At 42.0% G+C, this 13,333-nt stretch overlaps 1 protein-coding gene across 2 annotated transcripts in view; it reads right to left on the bottom strand.

Moving 5' to 3' along the window:
• The window catches only part of CRY1 (cryptochrome circadian regulator 1), a 126,803-nt gene that overhangs the window by 67,599 nt on the left and 45,871 nt on the right, over window positions 1-13,333 (bottom strand). For both annotated transcript variants that reach the window (XM_086921610.1, XM_086921617.1), the window contains exons 2-4: window positions 7,074-7,182; window positions 2,221-2,363; window positions 557-741 (exon numbers count right to left, since the gene is read on the bottom strand). In XM_086921610.1, coding sequence (XP_086777736.1) covers window positions 557-741; window positions 2,221-2,363; window positions 7,074-7,182 — 437 coding nt within the window. The remainder of the gene's footprint in view (window positions 1-556; window positions 742-2,220; window positions 2,364-7,073; window positions 7,183-13,333) is intronic.

Genomic DNA, 13,333 nt, shown 5'->3' with positions numbered 1-13,333 from the left:
ATGGCTCAAAGAATGAAGACACACAACAGATATGTCCAATGAACTGTCATTAAGGAGCCCTGATGAAAGGCCATAGAGAAAACCGCGAGGCTAGAAATGCGTCGCTAATGTCATGCTATTACTCTATTATAGTAGTCTTGCACAAAATAATCAATGAGTATTGACTAATGCATATCAAATTTTGTGATGTTTATAAATTTGGTGCAATAAGTTGTAGGACGTATTGATTCACATTTATGATGGTAAATGTTACATGTGTTCGATAATGTCAAAGGTTTTTGTGATACTTTGTTGTATAAATTGTGTATGTTTTGTTATATATGTTTTTTCTAAAAAGGATATGAGTTTCCTGTGAAAAAAACAAAAAACTCCAGTATATACAAAATAGGGTAAATAAATAACCCCACCACCAAAGGCATATAGTGTGGTTGATATTTTGAATTAAGCCAGATACCAGGTCATTTGATGTTTACAAAGGAATATTTTATATGACGCAATGCTTCAAAGTCCAATATCACCTCTAAAACACATGGCCTACACATCTACAGTATTATACCTAGCTCTTCCAATGATGGTACACCATATTTGTCATCATGGTCATCTGATACTGGAGTCGTACACTTTTCCATCACTTCAGGTCCAATGGTTTCCACAGGCATCTCCAGGGGTTCCATTCTACTTATTAAAGTTTGAAATCTTTTGTAAGTCATAGGTGGCTGTCCTCCATTTAATTCTATTATCCTATGAAAATAATTAATAGATGCATCAATATAGTGAAAATACATGGATAGAGTTAATTAAGGCTTACATTTATTCATAACACTCTTACAATACTGTAATTATGTGCAAGTGAAGAAGTCTCTGAATGCTTAGCAGCAGAAAAATATTCCTGTTAACAAACAAAGTGCCATTGGCTTAATAAACTCACCTAAACTCACCTGAACAAGGCAGATATTAGTTGACATGATTTTTAAGATTTACTGTTTAAAACATGAAAACATTTTATGCAGGTATTAAATCAAAGTGTTTAATGTATTTGATAGCAAACTAGACAGCACCAGTCAACATGATGCACATTTACCTGTAGGTTGTAGCTTGCTTAAATTGACAACTGCAACCCAGCCATAAGAAAAAGATTGTGATCTTTGAGCAAGCAAATTTAACCCACTTGAACTACACAGGGCCACATTTTTATCATCTCTGCTTGTATGCACAGAATAGGATAAACTGTGTGAAAATTCACACTGTTGCTTTCTACATAAATATTTAGAAAAAAATATTTATGAAAACCTTAGGTATTTGTCTGGTTTTACTGATTAGTGAGGTCCATTAATGTTCTGAGTTTTTTTAGGAACAGACACTAGCTACTAGAACATTTGATAAATTCTCTGTTTGTTTTGATTTGAGAAATTTTAGTTGTTGAAGACTGTTAATGTAAACTGGATGGAATAATTCACTACACAAACAAAGCCGATTGATGAGCTGCAGCTAAGTTAAAGAAACATGGTCATTCGTTCCGTGAAGGCTATTTAGTGGAAAGAAACATACTTCTTTATTTGTTAATGAACTCTACATAAAATGTGAAACTTTCAACATATGCTTTCAACGTGATTTAAAGGTTAAAAAATAGTTTGATGCTGCACCATTAATAGCTAGGCCTTTGTTCTGTATCTTGGCCCTAAAAGAAGTAGATGTATTCCTTACTATGGGTCAGGGTATGATCCCCTTGATATCCCTTACACAAAGTGCACTTTTTAGGATTTCCATCTCTTTAAAGAGCAGGTGTTATAATACAGTGACTATGTACATGTGAAAGCAGAAAAGGCAATCCATTGCCCCTTGTGGGTTTGCATATCTGCATTTGAGTCTGGTTGAGAGGATTCACAGAAGTAATCCTAGATTATGAGGCAGGACATCTGTAAATCCTTTTCAATGGTCTGCTTGTGTTGTACTGGAATGATTTAAGGGGCAAAGAGCAAAAAAGCTATTGTAGATGCTATGAAAAGGGCTGAGAAGCGACCTGGCTGTTAATGGACCTGGTCTATAGTACTGGTCCATTGATATTTTCTGTTGTAGTATTCTACTTCCAAAGCCTCCCAGAAATGCCTTGCAGCACCACTTAGGGAAGAGAAGTATCAAACACATGCATTGGTATTGTCCTCTTGCACACGTGAATATATATATATATACGATTCAATTTCTTTACAATCATGCACTTACTTGTCCAGGTCATACAATGTATGGGATATTCGTACAATGACTTCCACCCCAGCTTCGCTTGCGAGCTTTTTAATCGCGGCATCTCGCTCCTTCCCAAATGGCTCAGAATCGTATTCAATAGAAAGTTTTGATATTTTCCACTCCTGGAAAAAAGATCAGTAAAAAATGAACTGTGGCATTGTAAACAGAGTAAAACAATTCAGAGCAAAATACATAGTGTTACAGTATAAATAAACTAAGCAGAAAGAACACATAGGAATCATTTTTGAGACAGCAAGAACGTACAGAGGTTCCATTAAAAATTATTTGCATTCTTATTAACCATAACATGAGCTAGTCTCATTGTACACTGCAATCTAAACAGAACGAAGATTCAGCCTAATTGTTTTATATTTGTTTTGCTCTATATCATTATATCTGCCAGATATATATTTAGGAAAATTAGAATCTGGTATAAGAAGCTTCATTTGGGGTCACAAGGAAAGTCAACGTGTAATACAATTTTTGTTATGATGAACCATCTGCATATCACATTTGTTTAGGGAAATAAGAAACAGTTTCTTTCTTAAGGACTTTAATCTACTTCAAGAGAGTAACATTCAATGGACTAAGATCAACCTATGTGAAATGGCAGCCATGGAAAATCACATTCAACATGACCCTAATAACTCAATATATAACTTTTAGGAAGTGAATCTTATCATTTTCAAATCATTTAATATGACTGCCATTCCAGACATGGATATATAATCAAGGGATTTTGAAATGCTTCAAGTAATTGCAAGATGAGTTTAAACTATCAAGACAAGCTTTTTCACATACTCACAAAAACGATACAATTTGACTTTTAAAGGACCTGAGATATTAGTTTGAAAGGAGAGTCCATTCATTGAAATCTTGAAAAAGAGATTGTGAACTAGAGAAAGTTTTGGAAGGAACAGTAAACATAGAGTAGAAGTCACCATCTGAATTTCTTTGACCACCTGCTTCCAGTGATAGTAGAAACACAGATGGTGGAGTGTCTTCTGTCTGCACCAGTTCCACTTAATAAGGGAGGATTAGCACCTATCACAAGAGGAACAGAAACAGTGCAGACAGCTCCAGATGGTAAACCAAAAAACTACCATTTAATATTTGGATTATCAACTTCTATCTCTGCAGTCCATGCCTTCAGTTTGGACAATTATCCTGTGTGGTCACAGTAAACTCTACTCACGGATTTAAGGAGGGAAACAGAAGTCGGCAAGAGTTACTTTTGTTACAATGTGTTTAAATTCTGGAACGTTCAAGTGCTGATACATTGTATATATTGAAATACAAGTGAACAAAAAAACGTGGGCCTGGTTCTTAAAATAATGAGTAAATCGGTAAGCAGCCATGACAACACGGGCTTTACCCTACGCTGCCATTACGACGTTGCTAGAACGACTTGCGCTGGAGGGCGTTGTTGGTAAAGGAATAGTTTAATTTTCTAGTCCAACACCTTCCCTACTGTAACGTGGGCTGGAGTTGGAATAGAAAATTAAACTATTCCACAATCCAGCGCAAGTCGTTGTAATGACTTGCGTTGTAAAGGATGCGCCATAATGGCAGCGCGGGGTAAAGCCCGCGTTGTCATGACATACGTCCAAGTAAATCCACTCGCATGAGAGTAAAGTTACTCATCTTGTGAATTCAGATTTGCCAGGCTATGCCTGAAGACCTGCGGCAATTTTTTAGGCATAAATCTAGGCAATGTTTGTGAATTTGAAGTTGCAACTGCTCAAAGACATTCCCACAAGTGCAACTGTGGATAGTGCAAATGTGCACATGGAGAATTACCACCATGGAAAATATTCTATCACTGGATAATACTCTTCCTGCGAATTGGACCCTGTGTGTGCGTGGGGATCTATGTATTATCTCACAGGATGTTGGTCACAAGTGCGTTTGAACAGTCTTGCTTGGATGTTGCAAATGCTGCCTACTGGGCTTCCCAAGTAAGACTGCTACTAAATTGCTATCTATCCAGAATGCTGCTGACAACATGGTTGAAGAAATCTGATCCCAGCACAACAATTGGATCCATTTCAAACCTACATTTATGTTACTCAGATCTATTACATTCAAAAATGTTTTGCTCTGCGATGAGTTGTTTCAAATATTCTCTAATTAAAACACTTATTTCAGCAAAGAAACCTCTGCTACAATATGAAGTGAAGCAGTGCTGGACTGGGTTATTGCCCACGTAGGCACTGCCAGCTGGGCCCCTCTTGAAAGCACATGGGACCAAAATAAAATGGTCCACACACTGGCCTTTTCAGGATGATCCATATGTCAGAGGCAAGAGTGCCCAATAGGACAGTCCAACTCTGAAGTGAAGACATGAAGTGGCCAAGCCATTAATGTTCAGTGTGCCTTACTCTGGAATTACATCCTGGAAATCATCTGGATTGAGCCAGTGAATGTATGGCTTAGTCTGGAAATGTAAATTTGCTATTATTAGTATTGAGGTTCAGGATTGTATGGAGTACTCTATCAAAGACAGCTGATTTCTCAGTAGCATCAAGATTCCCATGTTGGTTGGAAGCTACTGCTTTGTTAAATACTGAATATTAATAATAATAATATTAATAAAATAGAGTTTTTTTGCAGAAGCCAATCCTTTCTCATCATGAGGTTTATAATTGTGTTCTTTAGACAGAGCATTAAATTAAAAACTCCTCTTCATGAATGGATACATTTTTCCAAAGGACTGATAATGTCTAGATGGTTTGATAAGTCAAGGATGGGTTCACATCACTAATAGTTTTAAGATTGGAGCTGAAATGGAATTACCTTTATGACTACTTGTACTGTGGCAGCAGACAGCGAGGGCGCAGAGAGTCGATGAAGAACAAAACAAGACGCTAACACGTCATTGGGTTTGATGTGGTGGCCATCCCGGTGATGAGAAACCCCCCTGGAACCAGAGAAAGTGCAAGAAGCACTATTTTTTTCAGCACATAACTTCTGCTCAATCAAATCCTGTACTCCTTACTCCTAATACGTTGGCAGAGCCAAAGCCCCTCTCTATTGTTGATCACATAAAGGTATATCGACAGCTGCACCGTCAAGCCAGACCAGAAAACGCAGTCTTAGTACTTCTAACAGTTTGAATGCCTACGGGGTATATTTCCAGTAATTGATGGAATTTAAGTCACTTGAATTGTTACTGTATTTTCCTAATGGCTACATTTTTATGGTTTGAGGTATCTAGGTTATATGCAATTTTGCAGTCAAGCATTGTCTTAGGGCTTACTTTAGAGTTTGATTGACAGGGTACCCCTAGGCAAAGATAATGGAATACCCTATCCACCGAACTCTTGGACTGCCCACCTAATTTAGAGTCAGGCAGACGGGAAGGTTTAAACAGATAGAGTTAAATTTACTCTGTGGCTGTAAACCTTCGTTTAGTGGTCTAAAGGAGTAAAGACTGTCAGAAGTAAGTCGCCTGACCACCCACTCTATTTAGAGTGTGTGGTCGGATTACATTTTTTTCTTTACTATTCATCACTGCCAGGACTATCCTGGCGGTGAGGGACAGTAAAAATAAAAAACGACCCTCCTCCCAACCATGCAAGAAAACTCCCATGGTGTTGGGGCACTTAACTTTTACAAAAATAAACTCCTGCATTTTATCATTTTTGTGGAAGCACTCATCACCAATGACGGATGCACACCAAACTTTTAAATACATTTGTATGAAAGCCTGTGATGCCATAGCACTCACTGCAGTGCTGGTGGTGTATTCTAAAATTGATAGGTGGAGTAAAGGCAGGATGGCAGATGTAAAGTCCTCCACCACCTCGACTTCCTTTTATTCTGACTGCTGAACTCTAAATCAGGCCCTTAGTCTGTTAACGTGAAGGACGCACACAAACTGAGATAAACTAGGATAAACAGATTTTCCCAACTTTTTTGTTTGACTCCTTCTTGATCAGGGCCGGACTGGCCTTAGCAGGCACCGGGCAATCCCCCGGTGCGCCACACGGGTGGGGAGCTGGTTTGGGCCCCAGGGGGGCCGTTTTTGCAGCATAGCTGCAAAATCGGCCCTGTAACAAAATCGGCCGAAAACTGGCCCCGGCAAAGAGCTCGGCGGCACCTCCAACCCCCCCCCCCCCCTGGACGGGGGCGGCCGAGAACTTTGCCAGGGCCGGTTTTGGTTCCCAGTTCGGCCCTGTTCTTGAGCGCACAATTTGGAAACGGTCAAGAAAAAATACTTGATGGTGGTAAGAAAATATAGATCAAAGACAGCGGTACAGGGAACATACTCAAAGACTAGTCTCGCAGGGTTGAGCTTCTGTCTGGTAAATCACGAAGAGAGTAATCCTCGTGTAAAGCATGTGATTCAGTTCATGTGGCTGCCATATAAATTTCCATTTCGGGGCCATGCCCACAGAAAGTAACACACTGTGTCTTAGCTCAGGGGGAACGAGCATAAACTCCACTTTCCATGTGTGCAAGCTCCATGACAGATTATTTACATGTGCTTGCAGAGTTTTCAGTCCTCTTTATACCGCTTGTGGTCTATGAATGTGAAGGAGAAGGAAAGAGTATGCTCCCAAAGCTGGAAACACGCCCACTCTTCCAATTAAAAACATTCAAAAATAAAACAAGAATTAAAATGGAAAAAGGCAAATAAATTAAGCATTCAAAATTATGACGTTCCAGTTACTCTCCCACATCGCATCATACGTTAAATTCAAATAATTTGAATTATACTGAGCAACTGTTGCATTTTATAGCACGTGTCACTCAGAAGTACTGCTATATAGTTTGACAGATGTACAGATGTAGACAAAATGCTTAAATCAACCTGTATGTCAACCTACTTTGAAGAGGCGTGGAAACACATCTGCTGGCTGGCCGCGAATCACAAACAAGCGGGAATTCAGTTTCCTCAAATTGGCATCCAGATCTTCAAGGCATTGCAACAGAAATCTAAGAAGAAATGTAATCATTTAGAAGACATCACTAAATAATGGTAGAACTTTACTCTCACTGCAGAGAGAAAACTGAAAAGAACACCGCATACTGAACAGTATAATCAGATCTAATAAACATGTTTTACTGGTATGCCAAAAAAGGAAATTAATGAAACACTGACTACTTGCAATGATATCTTGACATTATCAAAAGTGAGGCAAGATTTGCATCAGACAATGTATATTAATAAGGAAAAGGACAATGTGGAATATTATTGTGGTTGCATTTTGCAGTCTCACTACAGACAGCTCCAGAAGCCCTTGCTCAAGATTTGATTGCTCCTTGTCACTTTAAGTTCCCTGCTTTTTATTGGTGGCTCTCCTCTCTATTTTGTGTTTGTCCCTCCCCTGGACTATAGCTTTTTTAACCTTCTTTTTGATTGACTGGGTTGTAGGCTTCCACCACAGATGCTATTTAAGAAAAAAATAATTACATGTTTAGGATTCAATGGGAGTGTATGTCTTGACCTTCAGAGCAAAGTCACACTTTCGACTTTGCCGCCCCTGAATCCCCCCATCTCTCACCTTCCGCTCAATGCTTGCCAGGAGCGGGATAGTAGCCTTACTGATGGCCTGTTGGATCTCTTTACCTATTCTCTCTCCGCCCACCCTCCCTCTCAATGCACTTCCATGGAATGCCAGGCAAAGGATAGTGGCCTTGGTGAAGCCCTGGATAATGTCCCATGACAATATCCAGTGCCACCCATCTCCATGGTGGCAGTTGCTATTGGATTTTCCGATGCAGAGAGTTGTAAACACTGCCAGTAGTATGAAAGCCACCAGCAGCAACTGGCCATGTTAACAGAATAAATAACAATGAAAATATTGTTTCTATACTTCCCAAAAGTCCGACTCTTTGCTTGACACTGTCAAGTGGTGACTACGCATTGATGATGTCACAAACAATGGGTCACACAATACAATGGCCATCTTTAAAGTATATATAGCAAAGTCTTAATTGCTTACTATACTTTCAACATAGCCAGTTGGGCGCTTGCATAGTTGATTGCATGGCTTGCTCAACATAGGCAAAGCAAGACCGACTGGCTTTGCCAATCCTGGTTTCGTTTTTCTAATCTAAACATAACCTTTCACAAAATATTGTCATACACTTTTTTGGAAAGTGTCAAGTAAACTGTTCGAGGAGGAGAAAGTTAGAGAAAGGAAAGTAGGTCCCAATATTTACTAATCCGTTTTAATTCGTGACACCAAATTTGTCAGGTACACATAACCACTGAGTTTGCTTAAATATTTAGCAGCAAGGGGAGAGAAAATTGCATAGCTCTCTGAGTTCTTTTAGGTCGTGCACTTCTGATGTTGGATCTGAATCTGGAATTGACCGGCTGTGAAAAGCTAATCATTTTTGCTCAATCCACCATTGTCCAGTGCGCACACATTCATTAAGTTCGCAGACCTTTTCGGGTTAAGATTTGTCTTGTGGCCAATAAAGGGGACTCTGGAAAAGCCATATAATGCAAGGAGTGCATTGATGATCCTCAGAATGATGGAAAACACTTTTTTTGCCTGAAGAAAAGACACATCAACATTCAGCCATAGAGTCTGCAAGCTCAATTCAGCTCCATGGGCAGTATGCATGCTTTCAGCCTTGATGTCCATCGTCATTGCAGCACTAATCCTAAATGTAATCCTGACCACAGCCACAATACTGACCTCTATTCTAACCAAATCTTCGAATCTGTGTGTAATGTGTACATGGCACATATGAGGTTCATGTCCTATTCTCAGTAACAGTTGGTGCTGGTATTGTGCGTAGCTATTAAACAACACATATTTGGATTATATGCAACACTGACATTGTTTAATGAATGCAGACAACTTTTGAAATACTAAATACTTCTCCCTACATTTTGATATTGGAAAGATGGATGCATGCTTTTCTAAGCGGTTATCAAAGTTGCTTTTTCAGTTTAAAAACACTATCACAAAACTATGCCCAGGCAGTACAAATTCCATAGTATTGGTTACATTACATGGTCAAAAACCACCTCATGTGCCCAAGGCTCATTGGGACATAACCACAAGTATCTGCTTGGCTTGGGAACAGGCTGTGCTTGCACATACAGGAGCCAAGGCACTGGGCATAGTGCATGGTCCAACATATTCCCACGTATTGGGATTAAACGTAATGTGCACTGAACAAGGATGATGGCCACCTGTACCTGCTGCTCTTGGAATCTGCTGCCAACAGGAAATGACCTTAAAGCCTGCGGTGAAGCAGAAAACACATCTGTGCTCCTGTCAGGTCAAGAAACAGCCAGAAACTTGCTCTCACGATGGCCATATCACAACGGGGATATGACAAGTCTTAGAGATGATGCAGAATTATCACACCAGTGCCTCTGGAATGCTCCCTGCAGGAGCTCGGCCTTCATGCTCATGTAAATGTGAACAGGAGTAATCCGACCCGTTCTGTCTTGCAAGACACTTGTGGCAAATAGACAGCTCATTTCCTTCACACACTCCAAAAAGTCTTTGGTCTCCTGGGCTGCACTAATTATCCTCTTGGTTAGGTACCTGCTCCCTTCTAACTCCAGGCAGTAGAGGTTCCTTTTGTTCCCAGAAAGGTCACAGCAGTAGGGTTTTTCTAGTGAACTTAGGCCTGGTCCTGAACAAGATACAGTGATAGCACAGCCCTATCCCAGGTAAACATTTCTATAGGAGGGTGAACAGTTGAAGGTAAACAATAATCCTGAATGAGGGCAATGTTCATCTTACCTTAGGGCACACTTGTAAATCTAGGACTCACCAAACACCCAAGTTATTTTACACATTTTAACCCTCATCCAATCTGGAAAAAGATCATGTTCCTGAGATTTGCTCTAAGTTGATAGATCCTTGCAAAATATGAGGAAGGGGCTGACAAAAAACAATTAACTGAATGTAGATTGCACACTTTGCTAGACAAAGGCCTTCTGATTGCGAGATGGTCTGCCAGAAGAGATCAGGAATGAGGAGAGCACAGGTACAGTTGCTGGGTAAACGAGAGCCTGGCACGAAGTATATTCTATCACTTATATAGGCATACGTGCGGTCTATTGAGCAGAGCTCAGGAGCAACAGCATCAATATTGTTATATTCACAAAGAATATAACAAAGGCAGCAAGAGGAGAGGAAAATTTTTTTGCACTCATGCGCTATGTCCTCCACAGGACACCATCAATTCCGTGTGCATCAGGGAAAGAAAGTACAGGAGACTGCAGGGATTTCACGGCAGAGCTGGTAGGTCTTCAAAATACCAGGTTTATAGGTAAAAAGCTGAGTGCTTCTGAAGCAGTTTCCATTATGATCAATGAATACAAAATAATCACACAAAACAGACAAAGCAAAAAAAAAGGAGGTGGAGTCGCTGTGATTTTCAGAGACCACCTAACATGTCTCACGGATACAATTACTGCCTATCCCGAACATGAGTTACTACCATTCAAAATTCTCGCAGAGAACCTTATCATATTAGCAGGTGCAGTTGTCTATAATCCGCCAGGACAACAAACCAGCGTCGGCGCCAAACTACTGAACCAACTGCTCCCATCGTGCCTGAAACACAAAAATTACATGGTCATTGGGGACTTTAATGTCCATTATGAAAACAACAATGCCCCTGGATCGACACAGCTAAAGTACGACATGGAAATCCTGCAACTCAAGCAGTTGATCGAGGGCCCTACGCACATAGCAGGGCACACCTTGGATCTCCTTTTTACTAACATTGAGTCGGCCATCATTAAGGAAATCCTCCCCCTGTCCTGGTCCGATCACTCCATGCTATCATTCTCTTTTAAACTTCCCGGTAAACCCGTAAAGACTAGACCCACCCCCATCACCACCAACAGAGCCTGGAGACTAATCAATGACTCTAACTTCCAAAATCACTTTCGTGAAATAGATGTCTCCTTGCTAGACGACTCCTCTATTTGCAACAACGTCATTCTGCTAGAAACCGGAATCCGCCAAACGTTGGACAAACTAGCACCCCTGCGGGAAGTAAGGAAAAAAACATCCACCAATGAAAAATGGTACACCCCCATCCTCAAAAGCCTTAAAAGGGAATGTAAAAAAACAGAACATCAATGGAGACAAACTAAAGACTCTGAAACCAGAGCTAATTATATCACTAAGCGGAGACAATACATCCTCGCCATTCGAGATGCAAAAAAAAGCATTCTTCACGCAACGAATTTACGAAAACCACAACTCCGCAAAAGAGCTGTTCAAAATCGTAAAAGAGCTTAGTAATCCATCTAGCACCTCACAAACCCTCACCCCCTCAACTGAGGCATGTGAACGGATTAGCGCCTTCTTTTCCGAAAAGATTAACAAAATTTACTCTACCTTCACCTCCTCCCATCCCACTGCCCCACCCGACAACCCTGACGGAAACTCGCCAACATCCGACAAAGACAACGTCCATCTAGACGCAGGCCATTCCCCACGTCTAACTAACTTCCAACCACTCTCCGAAGAGGAGGTGTTAGCGGTTCTTAAAGCAATCAAATCCGGCTCTCCTGCAGACCCCTGTCCGCATTTTGTGTTTTCAGAAATCGCACCGACACTCTGCCCCTTCATTACCAAACTTTTCAATCAGTCCCTCACCTCTGCGTCCTTTCCAGAATCCTGGAAACACGCATCTGTAACCCCCCTCCTGAAGAAAGCCGGATCCGACATCCTTAACCCAGAGAACTACAGGCCAATTTCCCAGCTCCCCTATCTCTCCAAGGCTTTGGAGAAAATGGTCAATTCAAAACTGTCCAGATACTTGGAGGACAACTCACTTCTGGACCCCACCCAAACCGGCTTTAGAGCAAACAACAGCACCGAAGCAACGTTGCTGGCAGTGTCGGACAGTGTCAGATGCATCACAGACCAAGGGGGATCTGTGGCTCTGATACTGCTAGACCTGTCAGCAGCGTTTGACATGGTGTCGCACGACTGCCTACTAAAAATCCTCCGGAGTAAAGGAGTACAAGCCACAGCGTTAAAATGGATCAAATCATTCCTAAGCAACCGCACCCAAGCAGTGCACATGGGCCATTTCCATTCAAAACCCCGTCCCATCGGCTGTGGGGTCCCACAAGGGGCCTCACTAAGCCCCACTCTCTTTAATGTCTATGTTTCATCTCTGGCTGACATTGGAGGAAAGTGGGGCATCGGCATATGTTCATATGCCGACGATACACAGCTGATGGTGACTAACGGTGGCCGGCCAGCTACGCTCCATCTGCGGAGTGTGCGTAGTGCCGCCTACTCCGCATTTTGCGGAGCTGGCGGAGCCAGACGACACTACGCACGCTCCGCAGACGGAGCGTAGCTGGCCGCCACCCGCCTCCCTCCCGCCCTCCCTAAATACTTTGAAATAAAGGAATGAAATAATTTAAAAAGCACTTACCTTGCCGCCTCTGCCCGCCGTGTCCCCGGGGCTCACTATCTTCCGTCTTCCATCCGCTTTACTAATGCGCATGCGCGGGCGGCCGCGCATGCGCATTTTCACGAGAAAATGCGCATGCGCGGCCGCCCGCGCATGCGCATTAGTATAGAAGACGGAAGATAGCGAGCCCCGGGGACGCGGCGGGCAGCGGCGGCAAGGTAAGTGCTTTTTAAATTATTTGATTCTTTTATTTCAAAGTATTTAGGGAGGGCGGGAGGGAGGCGGGTGGCGGGGCTGGCGGCCAGTGGTGTTTCCGGAGTGGGGCGGAGGTGGGCGTAGTTTCTCACCCACTTCGCGTAGCTCCGCGAAGCCCCACTCCGCGAACTCCGCCCAGGGTTAATGGTGACTATGGACGAAGGGTCGGAAACAACTAAGAAAAAACTTCACAGTTGCCTCTCCGAAATGGCAGAATGGATGCGCAACCACTGCCTAAAACTCAATGCCGGAAAATCTGAAATATTACTGTTCGGAGGAGCTAAACTATCATAGAATGATACGTGGTGGCCACCGTCACTGGGAACAGCCCCCACCCCGAAACAGTACGCCAGAAACCTTGGCATTATGATGGACGACGCACTGTCCATGAAAGACCACGTACGCATACTCTGGGGCAAAGGCTTTGCAATCTTGAAACTCCTGGCCAAAATCTTCTCTTGGATACCAT

The sequence above is a fragment of the Lissotriton vulgaris genome, chromosome 1_1 (assembly GCF_964263255.1).
Source record: "Lissotriton vulgaris chromosome 1_1, aLisVul1.2, whole genome shotgun sequence".
Lineage (NCBI taxonomy): Eukaryota > Metazoa > Chordata > Amphibia > Caudata > Salamandridae > Lissotriton > Lissotriton vulgaris.
Note: the sequence above shows the minus strand (reverse complement) of the source record. Positions and strands in the feature narration are given on the sequence as shown.